The sequence below is a fragment of the Littorina saxatilis genome, linkage group LG13 (genome assembly GCF_037325665.1).
Source record: "Littorina saxatilis isolate snail1 linkage group LG13, US_GU_Lsax_2.0, whole genome shotgun sequence".
Taxonomy (NCBI): Eukaryota; Metazoa; Mollusca; class Gastropoda; order Littorinimorpha; family Littorinidae; genus Littorina; species Littorina saxatilis.
In genome coordinates this window covers 24,542,101-24,569,982 of record NC_090257.1, presented here as the reverse complement: position 1 = coordinate 24,569,982, position 27,882 = coordinate 24,542,101, and the positions used below count along the sequence as shown (strand labels likewise).

The following is a 27,882-nucleotide window of genomic DNA, read 5'->3' as shown; positions in this document are numbered from 1 at the left end:
TACAAGATCAGTACAATTCGAAGTTTTGAAAGTTTAAAAAAAGAAAAGCCCGGAAACGTGTCACGCAAAACGTCTTTCTCGTAGCAGACGACAGTTCTGCATAGCGCCAGTTCCTCTGAACGGTCAACCGCCACCGCTCTAGTTCATGTGGCTTGCAGTCGTTTGTTGCGTATTATATTCAGAGGTACACAATAACGTGCTATCGCAGATAAGCTTACAGCGAGTCGCATTGAAATCACAAACTGACGACTAAATTGTGAAAAAAAGGAAACTGGATCACACGGGTTTACGGTGGCTCAGGGTTAAGATAAACCACGCAAAAATAAATTCTTTGAAAATAGCTCGCTCTTTACGGAGGGCACCTAGAATGTTCTCAAGCGGTGAGTGTTTAAATGAAAGGGTGTTTGTAGTGTGTGTAAAAGCCTGACAGTGTCTGTGATGGTTTACGGGAGGCTGATTGTGCCTTTAAATATCTTTGGTGGCGTCATATTATCGGTCTGTAAAACAAAAGTTAATGATACGCTGTGACCACCGCATTGTTCAATCAAATTCAATTCTTTTCCCCATACAGTCTTTGACCAAGCCCGGGCTATAGAATTACATTAAACGTGAAAACTTTGATATTACGTTAAATAGTGAATTTGTTTATAACACAATTTGTATTCATCATAGTCATGAGAAAAAGGGTTTTTCCTTGCATTCTTTATCTTTTCCTAAATCTAAAAGTATCATGCTTTGTAATATTTGAATTGAAAATGTGCTCAAAAGTAAGGTGTATTTGTTTATGCAAATTAAGTTCACTTTTTGCTTCTTTTGCCGAGACAAGTCAGCGTTGAATTGTTTCTTTGTACGGGTTTTAGTCTTCCTGGGACTTAATAGTCGCGGTGAAGAATGATTCAGCGATGTCTGTTTCAATCTTACAGGTCGACTGAATGTTTTCATATTGCTTTACGACTCTTGTATTTTGTTTTGTTTCACCAACACGGCTGTTCCTAGCTTGTGTTTTAGTGTAAGTTAAAAATAGCCCAGCAGAGGGAATAGTTTGGCTACCAACAGCTGCAGCCAGCACACTGTTAAGCTCGCTGCTGTGTTATCTCTGCTGTGGGGAAAGGTTGAGTGCTAAAAATAGCCTGCAGCTAGAGTACGTAGCAGGAATGAAGCCCTTTGAACAGCCGTGTTAATTAACTGTATGCTCAACCTTTTGTTATGTTTGTTTCCTTGTTTGTTTCAGATATCTGTTCCTATGAAGAAGTATGATGGACAATACAAAGGATGCACTGTCAATAAGCTGGCGTAAGCAAATTCAGTGCTCAATGTTTTGTTCCAAGCGGTACAGTGATACTTAGCGTTATTATCATGTGGATAGGTAGATTATATATCTTTTTGTTTTAAATCTTGTCAAGATTATGTTTCTGTTTTTCTATACACAAACCACACACACGCACACACACACACGCACGCACGCACGCACGCACGCACACATACACACACACACACACACACACACACACACACACACACACACACACACACATATATATATTAATTTTCTGTTGACATTTTCTAAACTGACACATATTTGTATGTAAAAAAAAACCACACACCATGAGTTGATTGTTTTATTACAATATTTTGGTAGTTTTAACATTATGTTAATGTTGTATTAAGTAGCATAATTAACATAATCATGCTTTTTCAGCAATGGCTCCATCATCGTCTACTTCCAACTCTTCTTCACTGAGATCCAAGAAAGTCCGTCCACAGACAAAATGAAGACTTTTCTAATCTCCCAGTCTGGAGGAGAAAATGAAGGGCAGATAAGCGTTCAAGGCATGGTGATAATCACAAGTAGCATCAACGTGACGGAAGTGAAGCTAGAGGTCAAGGTGGAGGACTTCAAACCGGATCATACTGGTAGGTGAAATAAAGAGAGAGAGAAATGGTTGGAGAGGGAGGGAGGGACAGAATCAGAGACAGAGACAAATAGACCGACCGATCGACAGACAGAAACAGACACATTTATGAGAGAGAGAGAGAGAGAGAGAGAGAGAGAGAGAGAGAGAGAGAGAGAGAGAGAGAGAGAGAGGGAGAGAGAGGGAGATAGAGGGAGGGAGGGAGAGAGAGAGATAGAGGGAGGGAGGGAGAGAGAGAGGGGAGGCAGAGAGAGGGGAGAGATAGAGATAGTGTGTGTGTGTGTGTATGCGTGCGTGTGTTTGTGTGTGTGTGTGTGTTTGTGTGTGTGTGTGTGTGTGTGTTTGCGTGTGTATGTGTGTGTGTGTATGTGTGTGTGTGTGTGTGTGTGTGTGTGTGTGTGTGTGTGTGTGTGTGTGTTTCTCTGCCTGCGTGAGAGAGAGAGAGAGAGAGAGAGAGAGAGAGAGAGAGAGAGAGAGAGAGAGAGAGAGAGAGAGAGAGAGAGAGAGAGAGAGACTCAAGACTCTCAAATGGTTTACTGGTAAGGCAATTTGCCCATGACCAAGGGGGGTAGGGGGGTATCAGGGGTGTGGTCGGCTTTGGCATTATACAATACTCATCGAGATCGATCGCGTACACGTACAACCTTATTTGACTGACATGGTATTTCCAATGTCAGACGCGTATGTTACCGTTACAGTCTTTCACACACGAAAGTTCAACTGTGAAAGTAAACCCTGAGAAGATTGACCAAGTCCTTGGTCATATGGTCTATCTCGCGTCGGTAGTAGGTTCGTCGCACATCTTTGGTCTCTTCGATTCTGCTGCGTTCGTGGGCTGAAACTCCCACATACACTCGTGTTTTCTGCACGAGTGGAATTTTACGTGTATGACCGTTTTTTTACCCCGCCATTTAGGCAGCCATACGCCGTTTTCGGAGGAAGCATGCTGGGTATTTTCGTGTTTCTATAACCCACCGAACTCTGACATGGATTACAGGATCTTTTTCGTGCGCACTTGGTCTTGTGCTTGCGTGTACACACGGGGGTGTTCGGACACCGAGGAGAGTCTGCACACAAAGTTGACTCTGAGAAATAAATCTCTCGCCGAACGTGGGGACGAACTCACGCTGACAGCGGCCAACTGGATACAAATCCAGCGCGCTACCGACTGAGCTACATCCCCGCCCCAGTCTCTTCGATGAATGCCAGTCTTTTGGTTTGGTCCGGCATCATGTCTGCTTTGTCCCTCAGAAACGCCCAGTACAGTGTTTCAGCTTTAGTACAGTCGTAGGTGAACAAGAAATCATCAGATTTTGCGATCAACTGTTTACATGAAGCATCGTACACCACTCTGGTCAGAAAAGTGTTCCTTGTTTTATCTTGCATAGACTTCAGTTCCTTTCGCGTCGTGAGGTTGAGGGTCAGTTCTGAAGCAAGCGATTTTACTACCTCGAGGTTGTTGTCCCTTTGTAAGGCAAACCTCTCAGCTTCAGCCAGCTGATGTTCGACAGGTATGGAACGCCTCAACTGCCTTATGTTGATACAAAACATTATGTTGGGTCAACGTGTTTTATGTTGGGTGGTTTTGTCACCATGTTGTGTGTTTATGTCATTATGTTGGGTGGCTTTGTCATTATGTTGGGTCAACTTGTCGTTATGTTGAGTGGCTTTGTCATTATGTTGGGTCAACTTGTCGTTATGTTGAGTGGCTTTGTCATTAGGTTTGGTCAACTTGTCGTTATGTTGAGTGGCTTTGTCATTAGGTTGGGTGGTCGTGTCATTATGTTGGGTGGTTTTGTCATTATGTCATGTCAACTTGTCATGATGTTGGGTGAACTTGTCATGATGTTGGGTGTATTTCTCATGATGTTAGGTGGTTTTGTCATGATGTTGGGTGGTTTTGTCATGATGTTGGGTGGTTTTATCATGATGTTGGGTGCTTATGTCATTATGTTTGGTGGTCATGTCAATATGTTGGGTGGTCGTGTCATTATGTTGGGTGGTTTTGTCATTGTGTTGGGTGGTTTTGTCTTTGTGTTGGGTGGTCGTGTCAATATGTTGGGTGGTTTTGTCATGTTGGGTGGTCGTGTCAATATGTTGAGTGGTTCTGTCATTATGTTGGGTGGTCGTGTCGTTGTGTTGAGTGCATAGTTATGTCAAAGAGTCATTATGTTTGGCGCTTCCATCATTATGTTCGGTCAGCTTGTCATTCTGTTAGCGCATCTATTTTTGTATAAACGCGTCTCTGATTGGATAACAGCGACCAATGAGATTGCGACTTACAAAATCATGCTTTTCCGGTTCTTACTAAAATGGCGTCTTGCAGAAGTATGCTTGACAACGCAGATCGCAAAATACCACTATCGTCAGCCATGTTGGTTTTACAGGAAGAGCATTATTTTGTAAGTCGCAATCCCATTGGTTGATGTTATCCAATCAAAGACTGACGTGTTTATACAGAAAAACATGTGCTACCATAACGACAAGTTGACCGAACATAATGACAGGACCACCCAACATAACGACAAAACTCCAAGACAAGACGTGTTTACACAGAAAAAAATGCGTTACCAGAAAGACAAGTTGACCGAACATAATAATAGAAGGGTTAACCAATAGAAGCACTCAACATAATGACAAAACCACCCTACATAATGGCAAGTTGACCCACCATAATGACAAAACCACCCAATATTATGACATAAGCACCCAACATCATAACAAAATCACCCAAAACAATGACAAAACCACCCAACATAATGACAAAACCACCCAACAGTATGACATGACCACCCAACATAATGACATAAGCACCCAACATCATGACAAAACCACCCAACATCATGACAAAACCACCCAACATCATGACAAAACCACCCAACATCATGACAAAACCACCTAACATCATGACAAATACACCTAACATCATGACCAGTTGACCCAACATAATGACCAGTTGACCCAACATAATGACAAAACATCATGACAAAACCACCCAACATCATGACAAAACCACCCAACATCATGACAGAACCACCAAACATCATGACAAAACCACCCAAAGTCATGACAAGTTGACCCAACATAATGTTTTGTATCAACATAAGGCAGTTGAGGCGTTCCATAGACAGGTCCCGCTGTATCACTCTCTGTTCTTATACTGTCACTGCCACTGTCAATTGCCACGCACGTGGAGTCATGAGTTGGAGTTGGCCCTGGAATGTGTGAAATTCGGCTTCGTGATTTACGTGCTAGAGAGAGAGAGAGAGAGAGAGAGGGGGGGGGGGGGATAGATAGAGAAAGAGAGTGCGAGGGAGGGATGGTTGGAGGGATGGATGGAGGGAGGGATGGAATGAGGGAGTCAGAAAGAGAGGGCAGTGTGTGTCAACTCATCAAATTCTGGCAAACTGTGGGGAAAGTGTCAAGCCAATCGCTGTGCAGTGTTCAGAGCAAATGTCAAAAACGCCTGGCTGTTCTAGGCGGGTATAAGCACTCAAGCTCGTTATTTCGCTTACAGCTCAAAAGCTTCTGGGCCAATTCGCCTTGACCGATTGGTGTGAATTTGGACACACATACATATTGCACACAGTTTTAGACGAATCAGCCAAGAAACCCTCAAGCTATTAACGAAAGAAAGTGTGTGTCAGTGCTTAAGCGCTATAAGCACAACCAGTCAGCCGTTTTCGAGTTTTGCAAAAAGGCGGTCCTTTGGAAATCGAATTCGCGAATAGCTTTTGTCGAACATTCAGTGCTAAAGCGTCATGCAGCCAGGTTCACGAAATAGACTTCGCTAAGTAAACTTCACCCAATTAATGTGAGGCTTTTCGATGCAGTCTAGAGTGGCACAGTGCCTTGCCTGCAGCGCTGGCGAAACAGGTTCGACTCCCTCTCAGGGCAAGTACATTTTCTGAGCACTCCACGGTTCACCTAGCTGAAAATGAAGACCTGGCTCTATTCAGGGCGCCCTGATATGGCCCTTCGTGGTCGGCTGGGCGTTAAGCAAACAAACAAACAAACTCTATTCAGGGGAAGGTTAAGGTACTAGTACGATTAAGGGTGTTACTCGCGCGGCATTGCCTGGCGATCGCTGGGACCAGAACCGAATGTGTCAAAGTAATGACGTGTAGTTCAAACGCTAGTCAGATTTAAAGTTTAAAAGTGTTCATGTCATTTGCAGTGGCGCCTTCCTTTACGTCATCGACAACTGAAGCCACGACATCCACAACCGGCACAGCCACAAGTGAAACAACAGCTGCAACATCAACAGCGGGTACAGCCACAGTCGTTACAACAGACACATCCGGTACAACACCTGCATCAACCACTCCCAGTGCAACAACATCTGATACAACCACTCCCAGTGCAACAACATCTGATACAACCACTCCTAGTGCAACAACATCTGATACAACCACTCCCAGTGCAACTACATCTGATACAACCACTCCTAGTGCAACAACATCTGATACAAACACTCCTAGTGCAACAACATCTGATACAACCACTCCCAGTGCAACAACATCTGATACAACCACTCCCGATGCAACAACATCTGATACAACCACTCCCAGTGCAACAACATCTGATACAACCACTCCTAGTGCAACAACATCTGATACAACCACTCCCAGTGCAACATCTGATACAACCACTGCTAGTGCAACAACATCTGATACAACCACTCCCAGTGCAACAACATCTGATACAACCACTCCTAGTGCAACAACATCTGATACAACCACTCCCAGTGCAACAACATCTGATACAACTACTCCCAGTGCAACAACATCTGATACAACCACTCCTAGTGCAACAACATCTGATACAACCACTCCTAGTGCAACATCTGATACAACCACTCCTAGTGCAACAACATCTGATATAACCACTCCTAGTGCAACAACATCTGATACAACCACTCCTAGTGCAACAACATCTGATACAACCACTCCCAGTGCAACATCTGATACAACCACTCCCAGTGCAACAACATCTGATACAACCACTCCTAGTGCAACAACATCTGATACAACCACTCCCAGCGCAACAACATCTGATACAACCACTCCTAGTGCAACAACATCTGATACAACCACTCCCGATGCAACAACATCTGATACAACCACTCCCAGTGCAACAACATCTGATACAACCACTCCTAGTGCAACAACATCTGATACAACCACTCCCGGTGCAACAACATCTGATACAACCACTCCTAGTGCAACAACATCTGATACAACCACTCCCGGTGCAACAACATCTGATACAACCACTCCCAGTGCAACAACATCTGATACAACCACTGCTAGTGCAACAACATCTGATACAACCACTCCCAGTGCAACAACATCTGATACAACCACTCCTAGTGCAACAACATCTGATACAACCACTCCTAGTGCAACATCTGATACAACCACTCCTAGTGCAACAACATCTGATACAACCACTCCTAGTGCAACAACATCTGACACAACCACTCCTAGTGCAACAACATCTGATACAACCAATCCCAGTGCAACAACATCTGATACAACCACTGCTAGTGCAACAACATCTGATACAACCACTCCCAGTGCAACAACATCTGATACAACCACTCCTAGTGCAACAACATCTGATACAACCACTCCTAGTGCAACATCTGATACAACCACTCCTAGTGCAACAACATCTGATACAACCACTCCTAGTGCAACAACATCTGACACAACCACTCCTAGTGCAACAACATCTGATACAACCAATCCCAGTGCAACATCTGATACAACCACTCCCAGTGCAACAACATCTGATACAACCACTCCCAGTGCAACAGCATCTGATACAACCACTCCCAGTGCAACAACATCTGATACAACCACTCCTAGTGCAACAACATCTGATACAACCACTCCTAGTGCAACATCTGATACAACCACTCCCAGTGCAACAACATCTGATACAACCACTCCTAGTACAACAACATCTGATACAACCACTCCCAGTGCAACAACATCTGATACAACCACTCCCAGTGCAACAACGTCTGATACAACCACTCCCAGTGCAACAACATCTGATACAACCACTCCCAGTGCAATAACATCTGATACAACCACTGCTAGTGCAACAACATCTGTTACAACCACTCCTAGTGCAACAACATCTGATACAACCACTCCCAGTGCAACAACATCTGATACAACCACTCCTAGTGCAACAACATCTGATACAACCACTCCTAGTGCAACAACATCTGATACAACCACTCCAAGTGCAACAACATCTGATACAACCACTGCTAGTGCAACAACATGATACAACCACTCCTAGTGCAACAACATCTGATACAACCACTGCTAGTGCAACAACATCTGATACAGCCACTTCTAGTACCACTCCCTAATCGTTATATCGATGGTACTATGAACAAATGAATGTGGTACGTGGCTCATGGTAAATATATGGGGCTTAGTCAATAAAAACGAACGTCAATTGTACAGACCGGTGCCAAGTAAAATACAAGTGTGTGCAAGGTATCATCAAGAGGCCCGCTCGGGTGAAATCGGATTCATTGCATTGTCGAGCTTAGCTCTTATGAACTGTCAGCATCTTTAGAATCGAGTTATGTGTTTCTTCTAACTCAAATCCATCTTTACAAGCCGTGTAATGACATCAACTAGGTTTATAATGTACCAGTTCGTCATTTCATTACATTAATCAGCAACTGCTCGATGAGGTCATCGTAAGTACTTGTGACAATCTTTTTTTTTTTTTTTTATATCAACGCAAATTCACGGGCTTACTTTTGACTGAATGTCTACAAACCTATGACTGGTTAAAAAAAAACTATTCCTGCACAATCTGAATAAATGCAAACAAATGAAACGTATGTGGAAACGATCGTTACGTTCGTTGTTCAATCAGGACCCACCTTAATGACGTATTAATTGACACACAAGACACTCGTTTTTGACTATGAATACGGTTAATACCTGTATCAATTCGGATGGCCTGATACAAGAAAAAGGCAAGATAGCTATACAAAAATAACCACTCTCTTCCGGTATGTTATAATTTCCGAGTTTGGCTTTTTCTGAATTTCTGTCTATTTTTTAATTGGTTTCTTGCGTTTTTGTTGGTTTGATATGGAGGATATCTTCGGATGAGCGGCACTCACATGACCCCTGTAAAACAAATCTTTGATCTGGAAAGTGTGCCAGATGCAGTGACACTGGCATGACATTTTTAGTTGGGGCACCAACAAAGTCGCACTTATTTTGGTGAGTTCATTTTCCCACTAATTATTTAATATTTAGTATAAATAGATCTACAACACAACATGCGTTTTCTTGATCTCACAAACGAGCATGCTCTTCTCCGCAAAAGTATTCCATAGAATGAAGCTTTCTCTTTCTCTTCACTATCAAGCTTAAATTCTGCAAAAGTTGTCCTCAAAATTATGTTTCGATCATACACGGAATAGTCTGTGAATCCTCTTTGTACCACGATCTATTTTTTGTAATTATGTTTCCATAGCGTCCACACGGCTGGATATTTTCTTTGAGCCAGTTACCCTATCTCTGGGACATATCCGAAACAGGTCACCACTGTGACCTCAGAAACCACCACACTACACACACCCCCCCCCCCCACACACACCTTCCCCCTCCCCACATTTGTGGCAATATGTTTTTCTGTGTCAAGAGTCAAAGATCCCCTTGTTAGATTCTTTTACTAACTGTTATAACTTCAACGTGTAGTGTATTTTTTAATACGTATAATTATTATTGTACCTTATTAGTTATTTTTCAATAACTGTCGAAAATGAGAGCGTTGTCGCGTTTAACACTACGGTAAAGCCCGCAGCGTATTTAACGCAACAACATCAAAACTCTGAAAATAGCCACGACAAGAATAAAGAAAGGAAGATTTCTCGTCATCTTTTACGGCAACTTTGTCAGGTCGGAGTTTCAGTCACAAATGAGCACGTGTGTATACAGTGTTCAGAATATTCTGATTTTTTTATGATATTTTTTCTCAGTGTACCAATGTGTGCGTGCGCTTCAAAACTCCCTTTCCATGTGAAAAAAACTAAGGGTTTTATTTCTGTTTGTGTCTATGTTTACTCGGATATGATTGTGTTCAGGTTTTTATTTTCATTTTTCTTTCAATCATAGTATACGTTTGTATAAGTGTATAACCCCATGTTTTGTACATTGCCGTGGGCTCTGATGCAAACGGGGCGATTGATATGTGTTCATTATTATTATCATTAAAATATCTGCTCCATTTCTGAACAAAATGATTTTAACAGAGTTTTTCTATTGATTAAGTGCTTAGAGGAGCTCAGTCACATCTGCATATATCATTTATAAGAGATTGTTATTCATGTTAAGTTATATGATGATTTTTGAGAATGTATGTCAATATGAATGTCACACTGCAGACATACGTACGATTGCAGCATTACAAACATTTTTAGTTCAAACTATCAATCGATATTTTCTCTTATGCAGTTCACCTCAGCCCATTTAAATCTGACTTTCAAGTTGAAGTTAAGGACAAGGGTGACATTTGTTTAAGCTATATTGTAATTTTGCGTGATTACGTTATCATTTTGTTGCAATAACATTTAAACAAGTATATCATAATGATCATAGCGTCAACCACGAAAGTCGAAACAAGCATTTCCGGTTCTTTCATGTTCTTTGAAGTAGATCTTCAAATGTGTGTGTATACGCACGCGATCGTGTTGTTGTTTTTGTATTCGAATATGTTCCAAAGGTGTGTCATTTGAGTAACACGACATTTGTAGCGTGAAGTACGTGACGAAGGACATATTTTAAATTATTTGTTTGATGTTTAAAATAATGTTTGATGTTGATTTTTGTGTGCTACATAAATGGCCACCAGTCCGGTGTTCAGAGTTGTACAGAATAAAAAAAACAAGAATCAATCAAATTAAAAAAAGCAAAAACATGTGTTTATCATGTCAAACTCATTTGATAGTTACTCTACTACAAGATCTGTGTTAACATTGTATTTATTATTTGTGATGAATAAATGTACCAAGTATGAATTGTAATTTGGAAAGATCGTTACGTTCGTTGTCTGAACAGGACCCATCTTCATGACGTATAAACAGTGATATAAACAACCCTGGAAAATAAAGTCGTCAGAAATGTATTTGTGCAATGTCGCTGTGTTTATTCTCACAAAATATGAGTTCAAAGTTGTAAGAAAGACGAACAATTTGCGCCTTTCATTGTAAATAGTTGGTACTGTTACAATTTGTTCTTGGGAATTGTCACCAACATTTGTTTTTGAAAATGGGTTCTAAAAGCAAAAAGCAAATAAGCAAAAACAAAGACAGCAAAACATTAACAAGCAAAGTTTTAACCAGCAAACAAGCAAAAACAAAGACAGCAAAACATTATAACAAGCAAAGTTTTAACCAGCAAACAAGCAAAAACAAAGACAGCAAAACATTATAACAAGCAAAGTATTAACCAGCAAACAAGCAAAAACAAAGACAGCAAAACATTATAACAAGCAAAGTATTAACCAGCAAACAAGCAAAAACCAAAGACACAAACTAAGTTGTGTGTTGTTGTTGGCACAAACGTGATTCTAAGTACAACATCTCAACCACTTTCCAGAATAAAGCAGTCAAGAAAACAGTGGAAACACAACCGAATTTTCTCAATCTTGTCACCAAAGGGTTGTAAATACAAATGCGCAACATTGCCGCACTGCAGATGTCAAAATGTCCATGCAGCCTCAGCGAGGTCACACATCTGTGTCAGACCAGCGGGAACAACCAAGAGCGACGGTAGCTATGTCCCACCCCTAAAGTGGTGTGTATAAAAGTAGAAACTGTAGGGGCCCGGTATCTCAGTTGGTAGAGCACTGGACTTGTGATCGGAAGATCGCAGGTTCGAATTCGGGCCGGGCCGGACACGGGTCAACTTTATGTGAAGACCCAGAGACGGAAGCCATATCACACCCCCGTGTCACCACAATGGCACGTAAAAGACCTCGGTCATTCTACCATAAATGCAGATGGCTGATACCAGATACACACGCATACACTTGTGTATCTCACCAAAAGCCGTGAGGGCGTAAAAACTAAAATTATCATATAACCCATATTATGTCCTTAAGAGGCAAAATATTTAGCCTGTAGGACAGTAAGCATTCTCACTTTTTGCCTTTAAGTTTCCTGAGTCAGTGAATGCATTCATGATGTACAAAACTGTCCGACTTCTAAGACTTGTCTCCTTAGACGAGAAGTGTCAAATATCAACATTAGCACTCGCCATTATGCTTCTTGCGTAACTGAATGCATACAGAACATACGGATTACTTCAAATACCATTTAGTTAACGTTTTCTCCCACCACGCCTAGCGGAAAAGTAATGTAAAATGAAAACTTGTTCCACGTGATGATGAATAGTTAGATGAAATACGGAACACTTCAGACTGAAAGTCCACTTCGAAAAACCTGCGAAGTTGCAAATGTTAAAGTGATTAAAGTTGTATGCTTTACGCCCGATTGAATGCGTATAATATAAGGAACACTTCAAATCATTAGAGGTTTCTCGTACTAATACACTAAGCGGCAAGTGAAAAAGAGAAAACTCGCTTGTATGTTTCAAGCGCAAATAAATGCATAGATAATATACGGAACACTTCAAACTTAAATTCCTCTACAGAAAACACGAATGTAGAAGTGAAGGCTGTATGTTTCACATTCAACTTAATACAGACATTTTCCCGCAAGAGATATATCGTAATACAACAAAGCGGCGAATGTAAACTGTCAAATCTCGCCTGTACCTTTTAGTGCAACTCAGTGCACATGCACAGAACAATTCAACTTCACAGAGTTTCCTGCTCACACTCACAGCAAGTGAGGAATACAAAATAATCTGAAATCTCGCCTGAATGATGTAAGCTTACAGAACAATTCAACTTCACAGAGTTCCCTGCTCACACTCACAGCAAGTGAGGAATACAAATCTGAAATCTCGCCTGAATGATGTACGGAACAATTCAACTTTCTTGAGTTATCTTCTGGAATTACGCAAAGATTGATTGGCTAAACATATATAGAAGGTAAAATATAAAGTAACACGCTCACTTTCATACTATCACGGCGTGAAGGTGAATCATTATGATCAATACTTTCACTCATCTCAGTTACATATAAAATAGGCTCACAGACCAACACAAAAATGAACATGTAACATACTGCCATGACAATTATTAATCACTTTGACATAATTATGCCATTGAGGTGTAAATACCACCAGAAATTGTAATCTTGATAAACGCTCAAATTAATGCATTCTTGGATTTATTTCCATCGTATCAAGTCTGAAAAGTAAGCTTTGTGATAAATCATAGTAATCACATTGAAATTAAATGTATGTTAACACGCACGCACACACACACACACACACACACACACACACACACACACACACACACACACACACACACACACACACACACACACACACACACACACACATGGAGGTTTAATGGTTTGTCGTTGTGTAACTATATTATTTTTCAATAGTGAATTGTACAGAAGTAATTAAGTATAATGATGTATGTGTTTGCATTGCAACCGTCTCTTAATAGCAGTATAGCTCACACAGAAACACACACAGAAACACACACACACACACACACACACACACACTCACACACACACGCACACACACACACACGCACACAGAAGGTGCGGTTACAACAGAAGGACATTATACATAGCACTATGTAAAACATCTCATTTGGATAAACCTTCCAGATCACCCTGCATCTCAGGATATCAAATCCCGCTTCGAAAACATTTGCATCGACAACAGGCAATTATTAATCACATAATGTTCTGTTCAAAGACTACTAATTCTAAAAGGTATGTTACAGTAAACACACATTTGCATAAAAGCTCCAAAACAGAGACATGGTGTTCGAATTTGAGCTTTTGAACAGAGACAGAAACAATATTTCAACCGACCTTTTACAAGGATCTTCGAAACAAAGTTCTCATGTGAACACAACTGTGCACATACATCTCGAAATTCTGCCATCATTTGGTGCTCTACTGCCAGTTTCAGAACAGAGTCAAAGTGTACACATCTCAAAATTCTGCCATAATTTGGTGCCCTGCTGTGAGTTTCAGAACAGAGTCAAAGTGTACACATCTCGAAATTCTGACATAACTTGGTGCTCTACTGCCAGTTTCAGAACAGAGTCAAAGTGTACACATCTCGAAATTCTGCCATAATTTGGTGCTCTACTGCGAGTTAATGGCGTCTTTCTTGCTACAGAGTTAAATACCCTAGTCGTGAAGTGTTAACATTGAAACATCTGCCTTGCTTGCAGACGCTTGGTTTGGGAAAACAAATAAAATCTGGTCAGCTTTCTATGGCGTTTACTGAGCGGAGATGCTGTCTTGTAACGTTCGCAGAAATAACGAGTAGAACACCCCAGTGACAGTGAGGGCCCCAAAGGGGGGGTATCATCACGATCACGGGAAGGGAAATTTTAGCTTTCACGATCACAGTTACCTTGATTTTTGTTTTCACGATCACAAACACCTTGACAAATAGAGGATCATAGAGTGATACAGCTGTGAAAAATGTACGTTGAAAATAAAATGCTTTGCAATAATGCCCATCACGATCACGAAAACAAATGACGATCACGACTCACGAGACTTGATTTTTGTGTCATCACGGATCACGGGCAAAGTCCCATCACGATCACAGAAATGGAAATTTCGGCAATCACGATCACAGAAAGGTCAAAAAACACCAATCACGATCACGATTTTAAACCCTTTGGGGCCCTCACAGTCTGAACACTTTGAAGAAAATCCACTAAAGTATTCCTTTGTAAACCATTAAGACTGACGCCATGACTGTCCTTTCGCCTCGATCTGATATGATTCTTCTTTTCTCGACATTGTGACTGATAAATGTGGATATCACCGCCGCATCTAATGGTAACTAAAATAACTACATTTACTATCTGCAATAATGTGTTGTTCTGTTTGTAGTACGTGTTCTGTATTTTGAAAAAGACACAAAGAGCACACACATAAACCTTCTGGGACACTGTGTTGTTCTGTGTGGAGTGTTCTGTATTTTGAAAATGACACAACGAGCGCAAATATGAACTAAACCTTCTGGAATACTGTGTTGTTCTGACAGAAGTGGTCAAAGTGCCACCAGAGTCAACAGCAGAGCAACGCCACTGCTGAAACACGATCACATCCCGCGAAGTGGTCAAACTGCCACCAGAGTCAACAGCAGAGCAACGCCACTGCTGAAACACGATCACATCCCGCGAAGTGGTCAAAGTGCCACCAGAGTCAACAGCAGAGCAACGCCACAGCTGAAACACGATCACATCCCGCCAAACTGATACTTATCCGGTAGATACAGCCTGTAGACTCTGTTTGTACAACATCAGGCTAAAATGTCTTGTGACACTCATTGGAAAGGATTGTGTGTCAGCTTTGCTGTTCACGTGACCTTTATAATGTCGGTGGCACACGCTCCTTCTCAAGGCTTCAAAATTTCACGCAGCCAATTTGAAACGTCGTCTATGGATTTGAATAATGTAAGCTACCAACATCTAAACCCAAGTACCCTTCAGTTTGAAAATCCATTTAGGGACCCGGATGATTCAAGCTACAGGCATCAACATCCAAATACCGTTCCAATTGAAAAGTCATCCATGGTTCTTGATAGTGTAAGTTACACACATGTAAAACAAAGCACGGTTCGGGTTGAAAAGACATCCATGAATCTGGATAACGCAAGCTACCAATATCAAAAGCCTAGTACTCTTCACATGTTGAACAAGAGTAATCCTGCAGGCTCTGGCATTTTTGAAGAAATAATCCCAACCACAACAGGAAGAGACAGGCATTATTCGCTCACTTTCTACAAGGCCAACAGCACAAGCAACAGAAATGTCACATTGATGTCAGCTCCTGGTCCTTTCTTTCAACATTCTTTGGCAGAACTAACAACACTATCCGATTCTTCGTTTCAGACTTTCCATCTCTTTGCTGATACCTGCTCTGGGGAAGACGACGACTTCGTCAAGTTTTCTGCCATGCATGGGGAAGTACTAGGTCTGCATTTCAAAACGGTCAAGACAACGAAAATAGTGTGTCAGTGGAAAATATCGGTACCCGACGGCTATTTCATGTTTGTAGAGTTCGACTCTCTTGAAGACCCATGCACTTCCTCTCAAAAGATAACAGTGGCTTACGAATTTCCATTTTTCTTGGAGGACAGTATTGGATGTGGTTATGGAACGAGTTCTGCAGCTTACATTCCCCTGTTCAATTTTGTGCATTTTAGGCTGGAGAGCGCAGGAGAATACTTCTCCAACATAAGTCAGTTTCGGGTGAGGTTTAAGGCAACACGAGAGAACCTCCGCACAAAACTACACGTGGTTAAGACAACAGCAGTTTCGGGATACGTTACCTGGCCAGGTTATGATGGCATGCGACACCATCCTCCGTTGATGGCGGCTTCACACAAAATAGAATTGCCCGAAAATCATACAATCATGATCTCTTTGGAACGTCTCAACTTTGTTCTGAGTTTTACTGTATCTTGTGTAGATGAGCTTATATTTGTACACATTAAGAGCGGGATTCAAAATGATACATGTTTTCGCAAGCACGATATACCTATAAGTATCTACGACAGCTCTTTAGAAATCCGCTTTAAAACTGACCAAAGCAAGCAGGCAACTGGCTTTAAATTTCACTATACAATTCAGCCGTTCAGCGAAACTCCCAAAGTACTGCAGAGCGGACTGTTCAACTGCTCGGTGCCTTACTACGCCAGCTTCAAGCAGCACGTGCACTGCAACATGAAACAGGAGTGTGAGGGAGGGGAGGACGAAGGGGGTCACTGTCCCTTCAGCAGTCCTGCCTGTAACGGCTCTGTGGCCGTTAACGATAAGTGCTACATGGTAATCCACAAGAGTAGAACTTCCTTTCCTACCTACGGTAAGGGCAAAACCCTTAACACATTGTGCCAGCAGAGAAACGCCCAGATCGGCATGATGAAGACGAGAGAAGAGTGGGAAGCGTTTTCAGAGTTACTTCACAGTCAGACTTTACCACGGCGTGAAAAGATTGCCATCGGGTTGATAGGTTATGAACTCGGCATGCCGCAGTACTACAGGCGCATGTTCAGATGGATTGACAACACTGTCAGCTTCAGCACCTACGTCTCGACAGTAACGCTAAACAGAATAACAACAACGGAAAGTGGTTACGGTGACGTAAAATGTGAAGGATTTATACCACCCATATGTGTGTATTATGATATACTGAAGATACCGCCCGTCAAGACTACCGTTTGTGTTTGGTTCTATTCGGAGGCGTTTTTGTGTGAATTCAATGTTGGTTCCACGCACGATAACACGTTTTCACTGCCTCACGTAAAAATGACAAAGCCAGACATTGAGCGGTACAGACATTCTGTTGTGTTATGTCCTGCAGGTCATGTTGCTTTTAATTTTTTGGCATGTCACAAAAACAGTAGCTGCGGTATTGTAACACTCTTGCTACACTGTCCATTTTCATGGTTCTCTGTCACACCAACCCAAACCATTGGCGGCGAGCTACCAGAGCTTTCTAACGCTGTAGCAACCTTTATGTGTCACGACGGAAACAATACAGTTCCCTACAGCTTTTTGTGTGATTTTTGGGAAGACTGCACAGATGGATCAGATGAAGACTTCTGTGATCACAGTCAAGCGTGCGAGGGCTTCAGATGCAGAAACCAACAGTGCGTTGAATCGAGCCAGGTCTGTGACACGTTCTTGGATTGTGTCGATCACAGTGATGAAAGTGAGTGTCCTCTTTCCATGAGGCATTGGGATCCGCATGAGACCTCCTCGGTACATCCTCCAGCAATCATCAATTTTACCTCCTCGGGATCCATCATTCATGCAGCAATGAATGCAGCTGATGCGTGCCCTGAAACTCACTTTCGCTGCCAGGGCCAGCTAGACTACTGCCTGCCTGTGTACGTTCTGTGTAACGGAGTGTATGACTGTCTGGGTCACGAGGACGAAGCAGGGTGTGACCAGGCAGAGCTGTGTCCAGGTTTCTACCGCTGCTGGAACTCTACTGTGTGTCTCCATCCTGACCACCTGTGTGACGGCGTGTTCCAGTGTCCGCGCCATGAAGATGAACTGTTTTGTGGCGCAGCATGCCCTCAAGAATGTCAGTGTCAGGGCCATGCCTTTGTGTGTGATGGACGTTTCCTCACTCAACAGGTCCCTAATCTTAAATACCTCGACGCGGCTGGGTCTGGTATCAAACCTCATGATGTTTTAAATCACTCCTATCTGATTTGGATCAGTATGCAGGCTTGCGAAGTTGCTGATCTACCAGTGATGCAGTTTCCCAACCTGAGACACTTGGACCTGAGTGAGAACCTGTTGACAGTTGTCAGCATGGATGTGTTTGTGGGCATGAAGAACCTTGAGAGTCTGAGCCTGGCTGGCAACCCGTTAGTCACACTGCTCACAGCCACGTCAGTCACAGGAGAAAGCAATCTGAAACAGCTTGACCTGTCCAGAACTTATTTGCCTGAATTCAGCAGTAATGCGCTTCAATATTATTCCAATATACAGATACTAAACATTTCTTTCGGAAAACTTGACCAGATTTTGGAGGAGGGATTCCACTTTGCTCCTAGTTTGCAGAAGTTAGACATTCGGGGAAATCCAATAAAAGAATATCCCTTAGATGCTTTCAAAGGACTTTCGGAGTTACAGTTTTTTTACAGCAGTGATTTTCGATTTTGCTGCAGAACGGTTTTGCCAGACCATTATGACAGTATAGTGTGTCAATCGCCACAAGACGAGTTATCTTCCTGCGAAGACTTGCTTCGTTCAAATTTATATCGTGTGTGTCTGTGGCTAATAGCTGTCATGTCTGTGCTAGGAAATGCAGGAAGTTTTCTGTTCAGATGTCTGGCACAGCGCAATGCGACCAAGACAGGTTTCAATGTGTTTGTGACCAACCTGTGCTTGTCTGACCTGCTGATGGGTGTGTACCTGGCCATGGTGGGCACAGCTGACGCCCTGTACCGAGGTCAGTACCTGTCTTACGAGAGGTCATGGACGGCCAGCGCTGTGTGTAAGACGGCGGGGTTTCTGTCTTTGATGTCCAGCGAGGTGTCTGCCCTCATCATTTTCTTGATCACACTGGATCGTTTTATTGTGCTGAGGTTTCCGTTCAGCTCCAAGAAGTTTCGTCAGAAGTCTGCCTTGCTCGCCAGTTCCATTGTCTGGACTGTTGGTAAGTCTTTGTCCTACTACTACTGCTTTGTAGCTAAAAATATATTGCTCACAAGTCTTCACTAGTTTAAGCATAAATGACCAGCTGACACCACGGAGCTTTATTCACATACTATAGTGGCACATACACCATACATCTTAAACACATTCTATTTATTCACATACTAGAGGCATGTACCACACTCACCTTAAACAAGTTCTATTTATTGAAACCCACATTTAATGAAGAAGGAACAAAACCCTTGTCAACCAGTTTTGGTCAAAGGCACTATGACTGAACTCCATGAGATAATTGGTCGCTTTGGGAAGCAAGCTTCCCAGTATAAGCAGTTCACAAACAGAAAAATTAAAACACAAGAAAGGTGAGTTGTTGGAACGTTTGTTAGTGACAAAACAATCCGTTACAGTCACAAAAACATCGACCTACCTGATGGTCTTTTAATACGTGCACAGACAAACAATTAGTAACAAGAACTTAGCTTCATTTAATGTTCGGCCGCTTGTTGCGAAGTCACAAGCGAATGAATAATTATATGAGGAAAATCATGTTTTTGGATTCACAAACAGCAAAGTTAAATTGCAACCAGTCCATGTTCTCTGATTCCAGGCTTTCTGTTGGCAGTGATCCCCTTGCTACCTGTGACGTCACATTGGGAGTTTTACGGTCAGAGCGGAATCTGCATCCCCCTGCCCATCACCAGGAAAGCTTTCAAGGGGCGTGATTACTCCTTCGGCGTCATCATCATCCTTAACTTTATCCTCTTTATTTTCATCGCTGCAGGCCAGTCTGTCATCTACACTTCTGTCCGCTCCAACCGGTTAACCACAGACACAACAAAGAAATACCAGGACACGACCATCGCTCGTCGTCTGCTGACAGTAGTGGTGTCGGACTTTGCATGCTGGTTTCCTATTGGCTCTCTTGGCTTACTGGCGTCTGCTGGTGTTCCTATCCCTGGCGAGGTCAACGTGGCTGTGGCCATCTTTGTGCTTCCGCTAAACTCGGCCCTGAACCCTTTTCTCTACACATTCAACTTGCTGATGGAGAAACGACGGAAAACTTTGGAGATGAGGCTAATGAAAGTACTGGACGCTAGAGTCGTTACCAGGGAAACTGATACTGAGCACAATGCTGCTTGCCGTGGATTCCAGAACATTCCCGAAGATCTGACGGTTAATGACGCTGTCAGCGTTTTGGCCCATAGTCTGCTCGCCAAGGAAACTACGTGGGAAAAACTCACAGCTGTTATCGCCTGTGTCTCAAGTGATGGGAACAGTGACGTACAGTGAACAAGTTACATTGCAGTGAAGCAGAATCCTTTGGCACATGGTCATCATCATCACCATCACCATCACCATCATCATCATCATCATCATCACCATCATCATCATCACCATCATCATCATCATCATCATCATCATCATCATCATCATCATCATCACCATCATCATCATCACCATCATCATCATCATCATCATCATCATCATCATCATCATCATCATCATCATCATCATCATTCCAATAACATAATTATAATCAAAATAATCCTGACAATATTACAGTTCGATGCTGCAAGCTGTAATTCGTTTTACTCTGTAATCCCGTAAAGGCTTTACCGTGGTCAGTAAAACCATATTGTTCTACCTACCCTAACGGCTGTGGTTTTTTTTCAGCTCATCCTTTTGTCTCTAGCAGTTTCAAAATTGGCATGCAGAAATGAAATAAAGCAGACGAGATATAAATCTTATAATGTAAAAACAGCTTAGACTGCTTAGAGACTGTAGCGTGTTCAATGTATGTACGCTATATCTGCGCTACAGACTCTGGTCCTGTAGAATACACGCAGGTTGTTGCGTTATCGCTTTCAGATTCCAAAACTAAATCGTGAGAGCAAAATGAAAAAAATCCTCACCTGCTTTATCCTTTTGAAATCTATTGAAGAATTCACAGAAGTGTAGATAAACAGTCTAAAACATATAAAATGAGACTTAGTACAGTAGATGGTTGCATGCCCCAACACACTTTCGTGTTATCGCTATGATAGTAACTATATGCTGCACGTTATCACTACTGCAGCAGGAAGTAAAAGTAGGCAGTTAATCTATTTCCACGTGGTGGCTCCACAGGGCTTCCTGTCACAATTTGTGCACTGCCTGACACGCCTCTTTGTACTCTACAGTCTCTGCTACTACTCACATTCTCACGAGATCCTAGTCACGGCACCAACATTTCACGCACACAAAACCACACTAAATGTTCTTCTACAGTTACTGAAAACTTGAAACTGTTAACAGCAAGCTCAACTCAGATGATGCACGAGAGCATGATTGGTAATTCTAATCAAAAGGCAGCAAAACAAATCCCACCTAGTTTTGGGGAAAAATAATCTTCTCTTCTTTTAGAAAGCCGCCCTGCAGCAGCGGAGACACGGATTTCTGAATCGCCGTTTGAAACTTTTTACCTGTATGATAGCAACTGTTCCGGGCAGGGTGACGATCGAGCTACGTTTTCTGCAATGCACGGTGAAGTGTTAGGTTTTTACTTGAAAAACGGAACGAGACGAACTGTAATCCCGTGCCAGTGGAAGATTTCTGTACCATCTGGGTATTTCATGTACGTCGAACTTGAAACTTTAGAAGAACCTTGCACTGACGAATCTGACATGTGGATAGAGCTGGCCTATGCAGCAGATGCTAGTCCTGTGGGTTATATGGGGTGTCAGGAAAATCGTTTTTCATCTTCCATACCACCGTTAAATTCGGTATACTTTAGTATGTACCCTGTAACGAAGTACCTGTTCAACCAAACCTTGTTTAGGATCCGTTTTAGAGCAACACGAGAAAATCTTCGTTTAAAACTGAATACAACGATGAGCTCACCCCTGTCTGGCTATATCACCTCCCCCGGTTATGATGGCAAACGAGTTTATCCTTCCTTTATGAAGGCCGTGCACAATATCGACCTGCCAGAAAACCATAGCATCATAATCAGTTTTGAACGCATGGACATTAAAAATGAAAGAGGATATGTAGATTGCCGAAATCATGTTACCTTAACCGCCATTGACAGAGCAAGCCAAAGAACCAAACTAGTCCTCAAAGCTTGTGGACCTGAAGATATTCCTATTCGTATATATAGCTCGCCTTTGAAAATTCACTTTAATGTCCCTGACGTTTACCAGACAGCGACTGGTTTCAAGCTTAAGTTTACTATCCAGCCGTTCAGCGAAACTCCCAAAGTACTGCAGAGCGGACTGTTCAACTGCTCGGTGCCTTACTACGCCAGCTTCAAGCAGCACGTGCACTGCAACATGAAACAGGAGTGTGAGGGCGGGGAGGACGAAGGGGGTCACTGTCCCTTCAGCAGTCCTGCCTGTAACGGCTCTGTGGCCGTTAACGACAAGTGCTACACGTTGGTCGTACTCCCTCCTTCTGACTCATTTGTTGCGTCTGCTCTTCAGTGGATCTGCCAGAAGCGAGGTTCTCAGCCCGCCGTGATGAAGACGAGAGAAGAGTGGGAAGCATTTTCAAAGCTTTTTTTCAGCCAGAGTGAGATTCTGGACAAGCACATTTTTATTGGGTTGGTACATTATGATGCAGACATGCCGCGATACTACAGGCATTTGTACAGGTGGATTGACAACACCATCAGTTATGACACCTTCAGTAATAGGATGCTTTCTTTCTTCAAGCCTCCATGTGAGGGAGGGGTACCTGTCATATGTGCGTTTTACTTAGGCAGATACGTGCCACACATCTCTCCGGTTTACTGTGACGAGTATCAAACAAGCGCTTATGTGTGTGAGTTTCACGTTGACAACACGAACGAGAGGAAAGAAGACCAACTGTCGCGGCCCTTATTGAGTGTACCCGATCTAGTTCATCATCAGAACAGCTATGCTTTAGTGACGTGTCCTGCTCGCCACATGACTTTCCAATTTTTATCATGTCATGTGCAAAGTAACTGTGGTGCTTTAAACTTCCTGCAATACTGCCAATTCTTCCCATTTACTGTTGAAAACTCACGAAAAACCAAAGCTAAAGTTACAAATAGTAGCCATGCAGTTTCAATGTTTTCATGTAAGAGGGAAAAAGGCAGAGTTCCCTACAGTTTCGTGTGTGACTTCTGGAAAGACTGCACAGACGGATCAGACGAAGATGTTTGTGACCACAGCCAACCGTGTGAGGGATACCTTTGCACAAATGGACAGTGCATTCATTATAAAAATCGTTGCGACCTTTATTTTGACTGTGTTGATAGAAGTGATGAAACAGATTGCATGCGCAGGGATTATAGAAACCCTTGGCAACCAAAGAAACGATTCCCAATTGTACCTCCAGCAGTTATCGACTTTACTAGCTCATCCGTTGTACATGTATCTATCAACAGAAATGAACCTTGCCCAGAAACTCACTTTCGCTGCCAGGGCCAGCTAGACTACTGCCTGCCTGTGTACGTTCTGTGTAACGGAGTGTATGACTGTCTGGGTCACGAGGACGAAGCAGGTTGTGACCGGGTAGAGCTGTGTCCAGGTTTCTACCGCTGCTGGGACTCTACCGTGTGTCTCCATCCTGACCACCTGTGTGACGGCGTGTTCCAGTGTCCGCGCCATGAAGATGAACTGTTTTGTGGCGCAGCATGCCCTCAACAATGTCAGTGTCAGGGCCATGCCTTTGTGTGTGATGGACGTTTCCTCACTCAACAGTTTCCTAATCTTAGATACCTCTACGCGGCTGGGTCTGGTATCAAACCTCATGATGTTTTAAATCACTCCTACCTGATTTGGATCAGTATGCAGGCTTGTGAAGTTGCTGATCTACCAGTGATGCAGTTTCCCAACCTGAGACACTTGGACCTGAGTGAGAACCTGTTGACAGTTGTCAGCATGGATGTGTTTGTGGGCATGAAGAACCTTGAGAGTCTGAGCCTGGCTGGCAACCCGTTAGTCACACTGCTCACAGCCACGTCAGTCACAAGAGAAAGCAATCTGAAACAGCTTGACCTGTCCAGAACTGGCTTACAAGCATTTGATAGTAGTGTACTTAACCATTTCACTACCATTAGGGAACTAAATATTTCTTTCAACACATTGCTTCAAATTTCAGACAATGGATTCCGGTTTGCTTCCAGTCTATGGCTTCTGGATATCAGCGGGAACCACATTAAGGAATACCCTCCAGACGCCTTTAAATCACTTACAAAACTGAGAACCTTCTACGTTCCTGACTTTAGATTCTGCTGCAAAGTTACTTTACCGACACATTATGATAACATAGTTTGTCGATCGCCACACACAGATGGTGAGATATCTTCTTGTGACGACCTACTTCATTCAGACATGTACCGCGTGTATCTGTGGCTAATCAGTGTCATGTCTGTCGTTGGAAACGTGGGAAGCTTTGTGTATAGATGTGCGACACAACACACAGTGACCGAGACAGCTCTAGACATCTTTGTGACCAACCTGTGCTTGGCTGACCTGCTGATGGGTGTGTACCTGGCCATGGTGGGCACAGCTGACTCCCTGTACCGAGGTCAGTACCTGTCTTTCGAGAGGTCATGGAGGGCCAGCGCTGTGTGTAAGACGGCGGGGTTTCTGTCTTTGATGTCCAGCGAGGTGTCTGTCTTCATCATTTTTTTCATCACGTTGGATCGTTTCATCGTGCTGAAATGTCCGTTCGGCTCCAAGAAGTTTCGTCAGAAGTCTGCCTCGCTCGCCAGTGTCCTTGTCTGGACTATCGGTAAGACGAAGCATATGATAGCGGGCGTCAAGTGTACCAGTAACTGAAAACCATGTAGTGTTGTGTTGTGTTTATCCTACATTCTTTACTTCTGTGCCAAATCAAAGTCAAAGTCACTGACAACACTATTGTTTATATCAACGCGCTTCAGAACTCCAAACATCTTCACTCGGCGTCGCACCTATTCCTCTGTTAAGACACATTGGGGAACGCCCCTTAATATGGACCAGTATTTGTTTCATGCTGATAATTAGCTTGTTGTCTTGTGAAGAAGTTTATTTTGTGAGTAGTTGTTCTCCTCTTTAGTTGAGCTTTACGCCTAATTAGAACGAATTGTGACCCTCCACCACGAAATGAGTCGCATGTCACCGTTGCAGGATTTTCATATTTTTACATTTTCTTGACGAGTTTTTTATGCTCTATCCAGCGGTGCAAACCGTTTTAGAAAAGAACAAAAACTGTTTGAGTTATAAGCCTGTGACTAAGGTGACCCTCACACTGTTACCAGACACTCCCCGGACTTATATTAAGCCTAGCGCAGAACCGCGCGAGGTGACATGCGACTCATTTCGTGGTGGAGGGTCACAATTAGCGTTGATAGACATTCATTCATGATATAGTCCAATAGGTGTCTCCAAACTAATGCATTTGAATGGTAGGTAATCAAACAATCTTATATTTAATGTTGTTTTATGCTGACTGGTACTGTTTTGTGTATCGGGTAAGCCAGGTTTCTCCCCTTTATGTTCTCGTGTATTTTTTGAGAGAGGAAATAATAATAATAATAATAAATGAGCATTTATATAGCGCAACATCATAACTTTACAATTATGCTCTTTGCGCTTGACACATTCAAAATTAAAACACAGTTATACAAGCATTTACATCTACATGAGGACAGGTCATTTATACTGTCTTCTAGGTTAAAAACTATTTCATGACACAGAGCATGGTCAACAGAAGGACTTACATGTTCTTGCTTGTCAAAGTCTAACTACTTTTGTGGATACTGTTTTCCATTTTGAAGTTTCACCAAAAAGTTAGTTTTGGACAGGCGACGTGTACAACATTTTGTTGTTGTTGCTGCCCTAATCCATGAACCTTGTCCCGGTGTGCTTTCACACCGCCCCGTCCCTGTATTCACTGCTCCATCCATATCTGAATTTCGTTTCGCTGCCAGACTTTTCGATTTTACAGACGCTCTAGGGAGGGATGTCGGGTCGCTGCGGTGGGGTACCCTCTTAAGATGACACTGCACTGCTGCCGAGTCACTTTGACGGTGTTAATGTTCAGTAATGGTTCTGTCCCGAGCCAACGGACGCAGCCCTCTACCTATTATGCCCCCTACTAACGACATTGACTGTTAAGTCGCGGAGCCGGACTGAGTGAGCGTGCTCCTCCAAAGAGTAGACCGCCACAACGTCCCTCCGTCGACCCCCCAGAGCATCACACGTTGAAGACTGACAGCAGAATTACTTTTCAGGGGAGGATGGAACAGGAACAATGAGACCAAGGTCACCATGAGAACTCCGGGCATGAAGGGCCACATGAGACAGGACAATTTATAATTTTGGATGATTAATGAGATGAGGACGATAATAATGATGATGCTATGGATTTTCAATTTGGTTTGAGACTAGGTGACAGGGTAGCACTCTATGCTTACTTCCATAATATATCCTGGCGTCAACCAGGCCTGAGAACTGCTGCACCTGCTGGGTTGGTCAGGTAAACAGGACCTGAGCACCCGCAAAGCCGCATTCGTGAAGTGAATGACACTCGGCTGTGCGATCCCAGCCTTCCCATAGGTATCATAGCACTTCCACTCTGGGTAGGATGCGGCCCGAAAAACCCACATGACTCTAAATCTAATGGGATTCGAACCGGCCCAATGCGAAAACCACAGGACGATTAGTGCTACTGTTAACATGACTTGGCTTTTCATACAAGAAAAGAGCCCCACACTCAGTGTCACATTTAAATAAATTCGGGTGAACTCTCGTGCTTCTAAACGTGTCACACTCATAGGACAGAACCTGACCGAGGAATGCAGTGAAACAGTACCTGAGAAGTGAAAATCTTGCATCCGGCACATCGTCGTGACTGGCTAGAGAGGACAGAGTGATACGACTACATGGCTTCTCTTAGTTTGAAATGTACCTATGTTGATCGTAATACTTACAAAACCCCTTTACTTGTGTGTAGGTGCATATGTATGTGTGAGTGTGTGTGTGTGTGCGTGCTTGTGGACGGGCGTGCGTGCGTGTGTGTGAGTGTGCGTGTGTGTGTGTGTGTGTGTGTGTGTGTGTGTGGAACTGCAAGGCTCACCTGTGGTATGATCATGCCATGAAGTTCAGGGAGGCGGCTCTTGAGCGGCATTCGCTTCATGCCGCTCTTGGGCTGACTGCGGCCCGCTACCCCATGGGCACGACCAAACTCCACCCAGGCGCAACTTCTCCCGGTAAGGGTATCCTGTTCTCTGTGACCCGACGACCATACTCCATCCAGGTGCAACTTCTCTCGGAAAGGATATCCTGTTCTCTGTGACCCGACGACCATACTCCATCCAGGTGCAACTTCTCTCGGTAAGAATATTCTGTTCTCTGTGGCCCGACGACCAAACTCCACCCAGGTGCAACTTCTCTCGGTAAGGATATGCTGCCCTGTGGCCCGACGACCATACTCCACCCAGGTTCAACGTCTCTCGGTAAGGATATCCTGCTCTGTGGCCCTACGACCATACTCCACCCAGGTGCAACTTCTCTCGGAAAGGATATCCTGTTCTCTGTGACCCGACGACCATACTCTACCCAGGTGCAACTTCTCTCGGTAAGGATATGCTGCCCTGTGGCCCGACGACCATACTCCACCCAGGTTCAAC

General features: G+C 43.2%; 2 protein-coding genes across 2 annotated transcripts in view; one reads left to right on the top strand and one right to left on the bottom strand.

The window, feature by feature from the left end:
• The window catches only part of LOC138945340 (mucin-22-like), a 29,472-nt gene extending 18,385 nt beyond the window's left edge, over positions 1 to 11,087 (top strand). The window contains exons 5-7 of the mRNA XM_070316767.1: positions 1,232 to 1,293; positions 1,700 to 1,914; positions 6,091 to 11,087. Of these exons, the coding sequence (XP_070172868.1) occupies positions 1,232 to 1,293; positions 1,700 to 1,914; positions 6,091 to 8,216 (2,403 nt within the window). The 3' untranslated portion in view covers positions 8,217 to 11,087. The remainder of the gene's footprint in view (positions 1 to 1,231; positions 1,294 to 1,699; positions 1,915 to 6,090) is intronic.
• The window catches only part of LOC138945347 (uncharacterized), a 546,160-nt gene that overhangs the window by 360,167 nt on the left and 158,111 nt on the right, over positions 1 to 27,882 (bottom strand). The window lies entirely within an intron of this gene.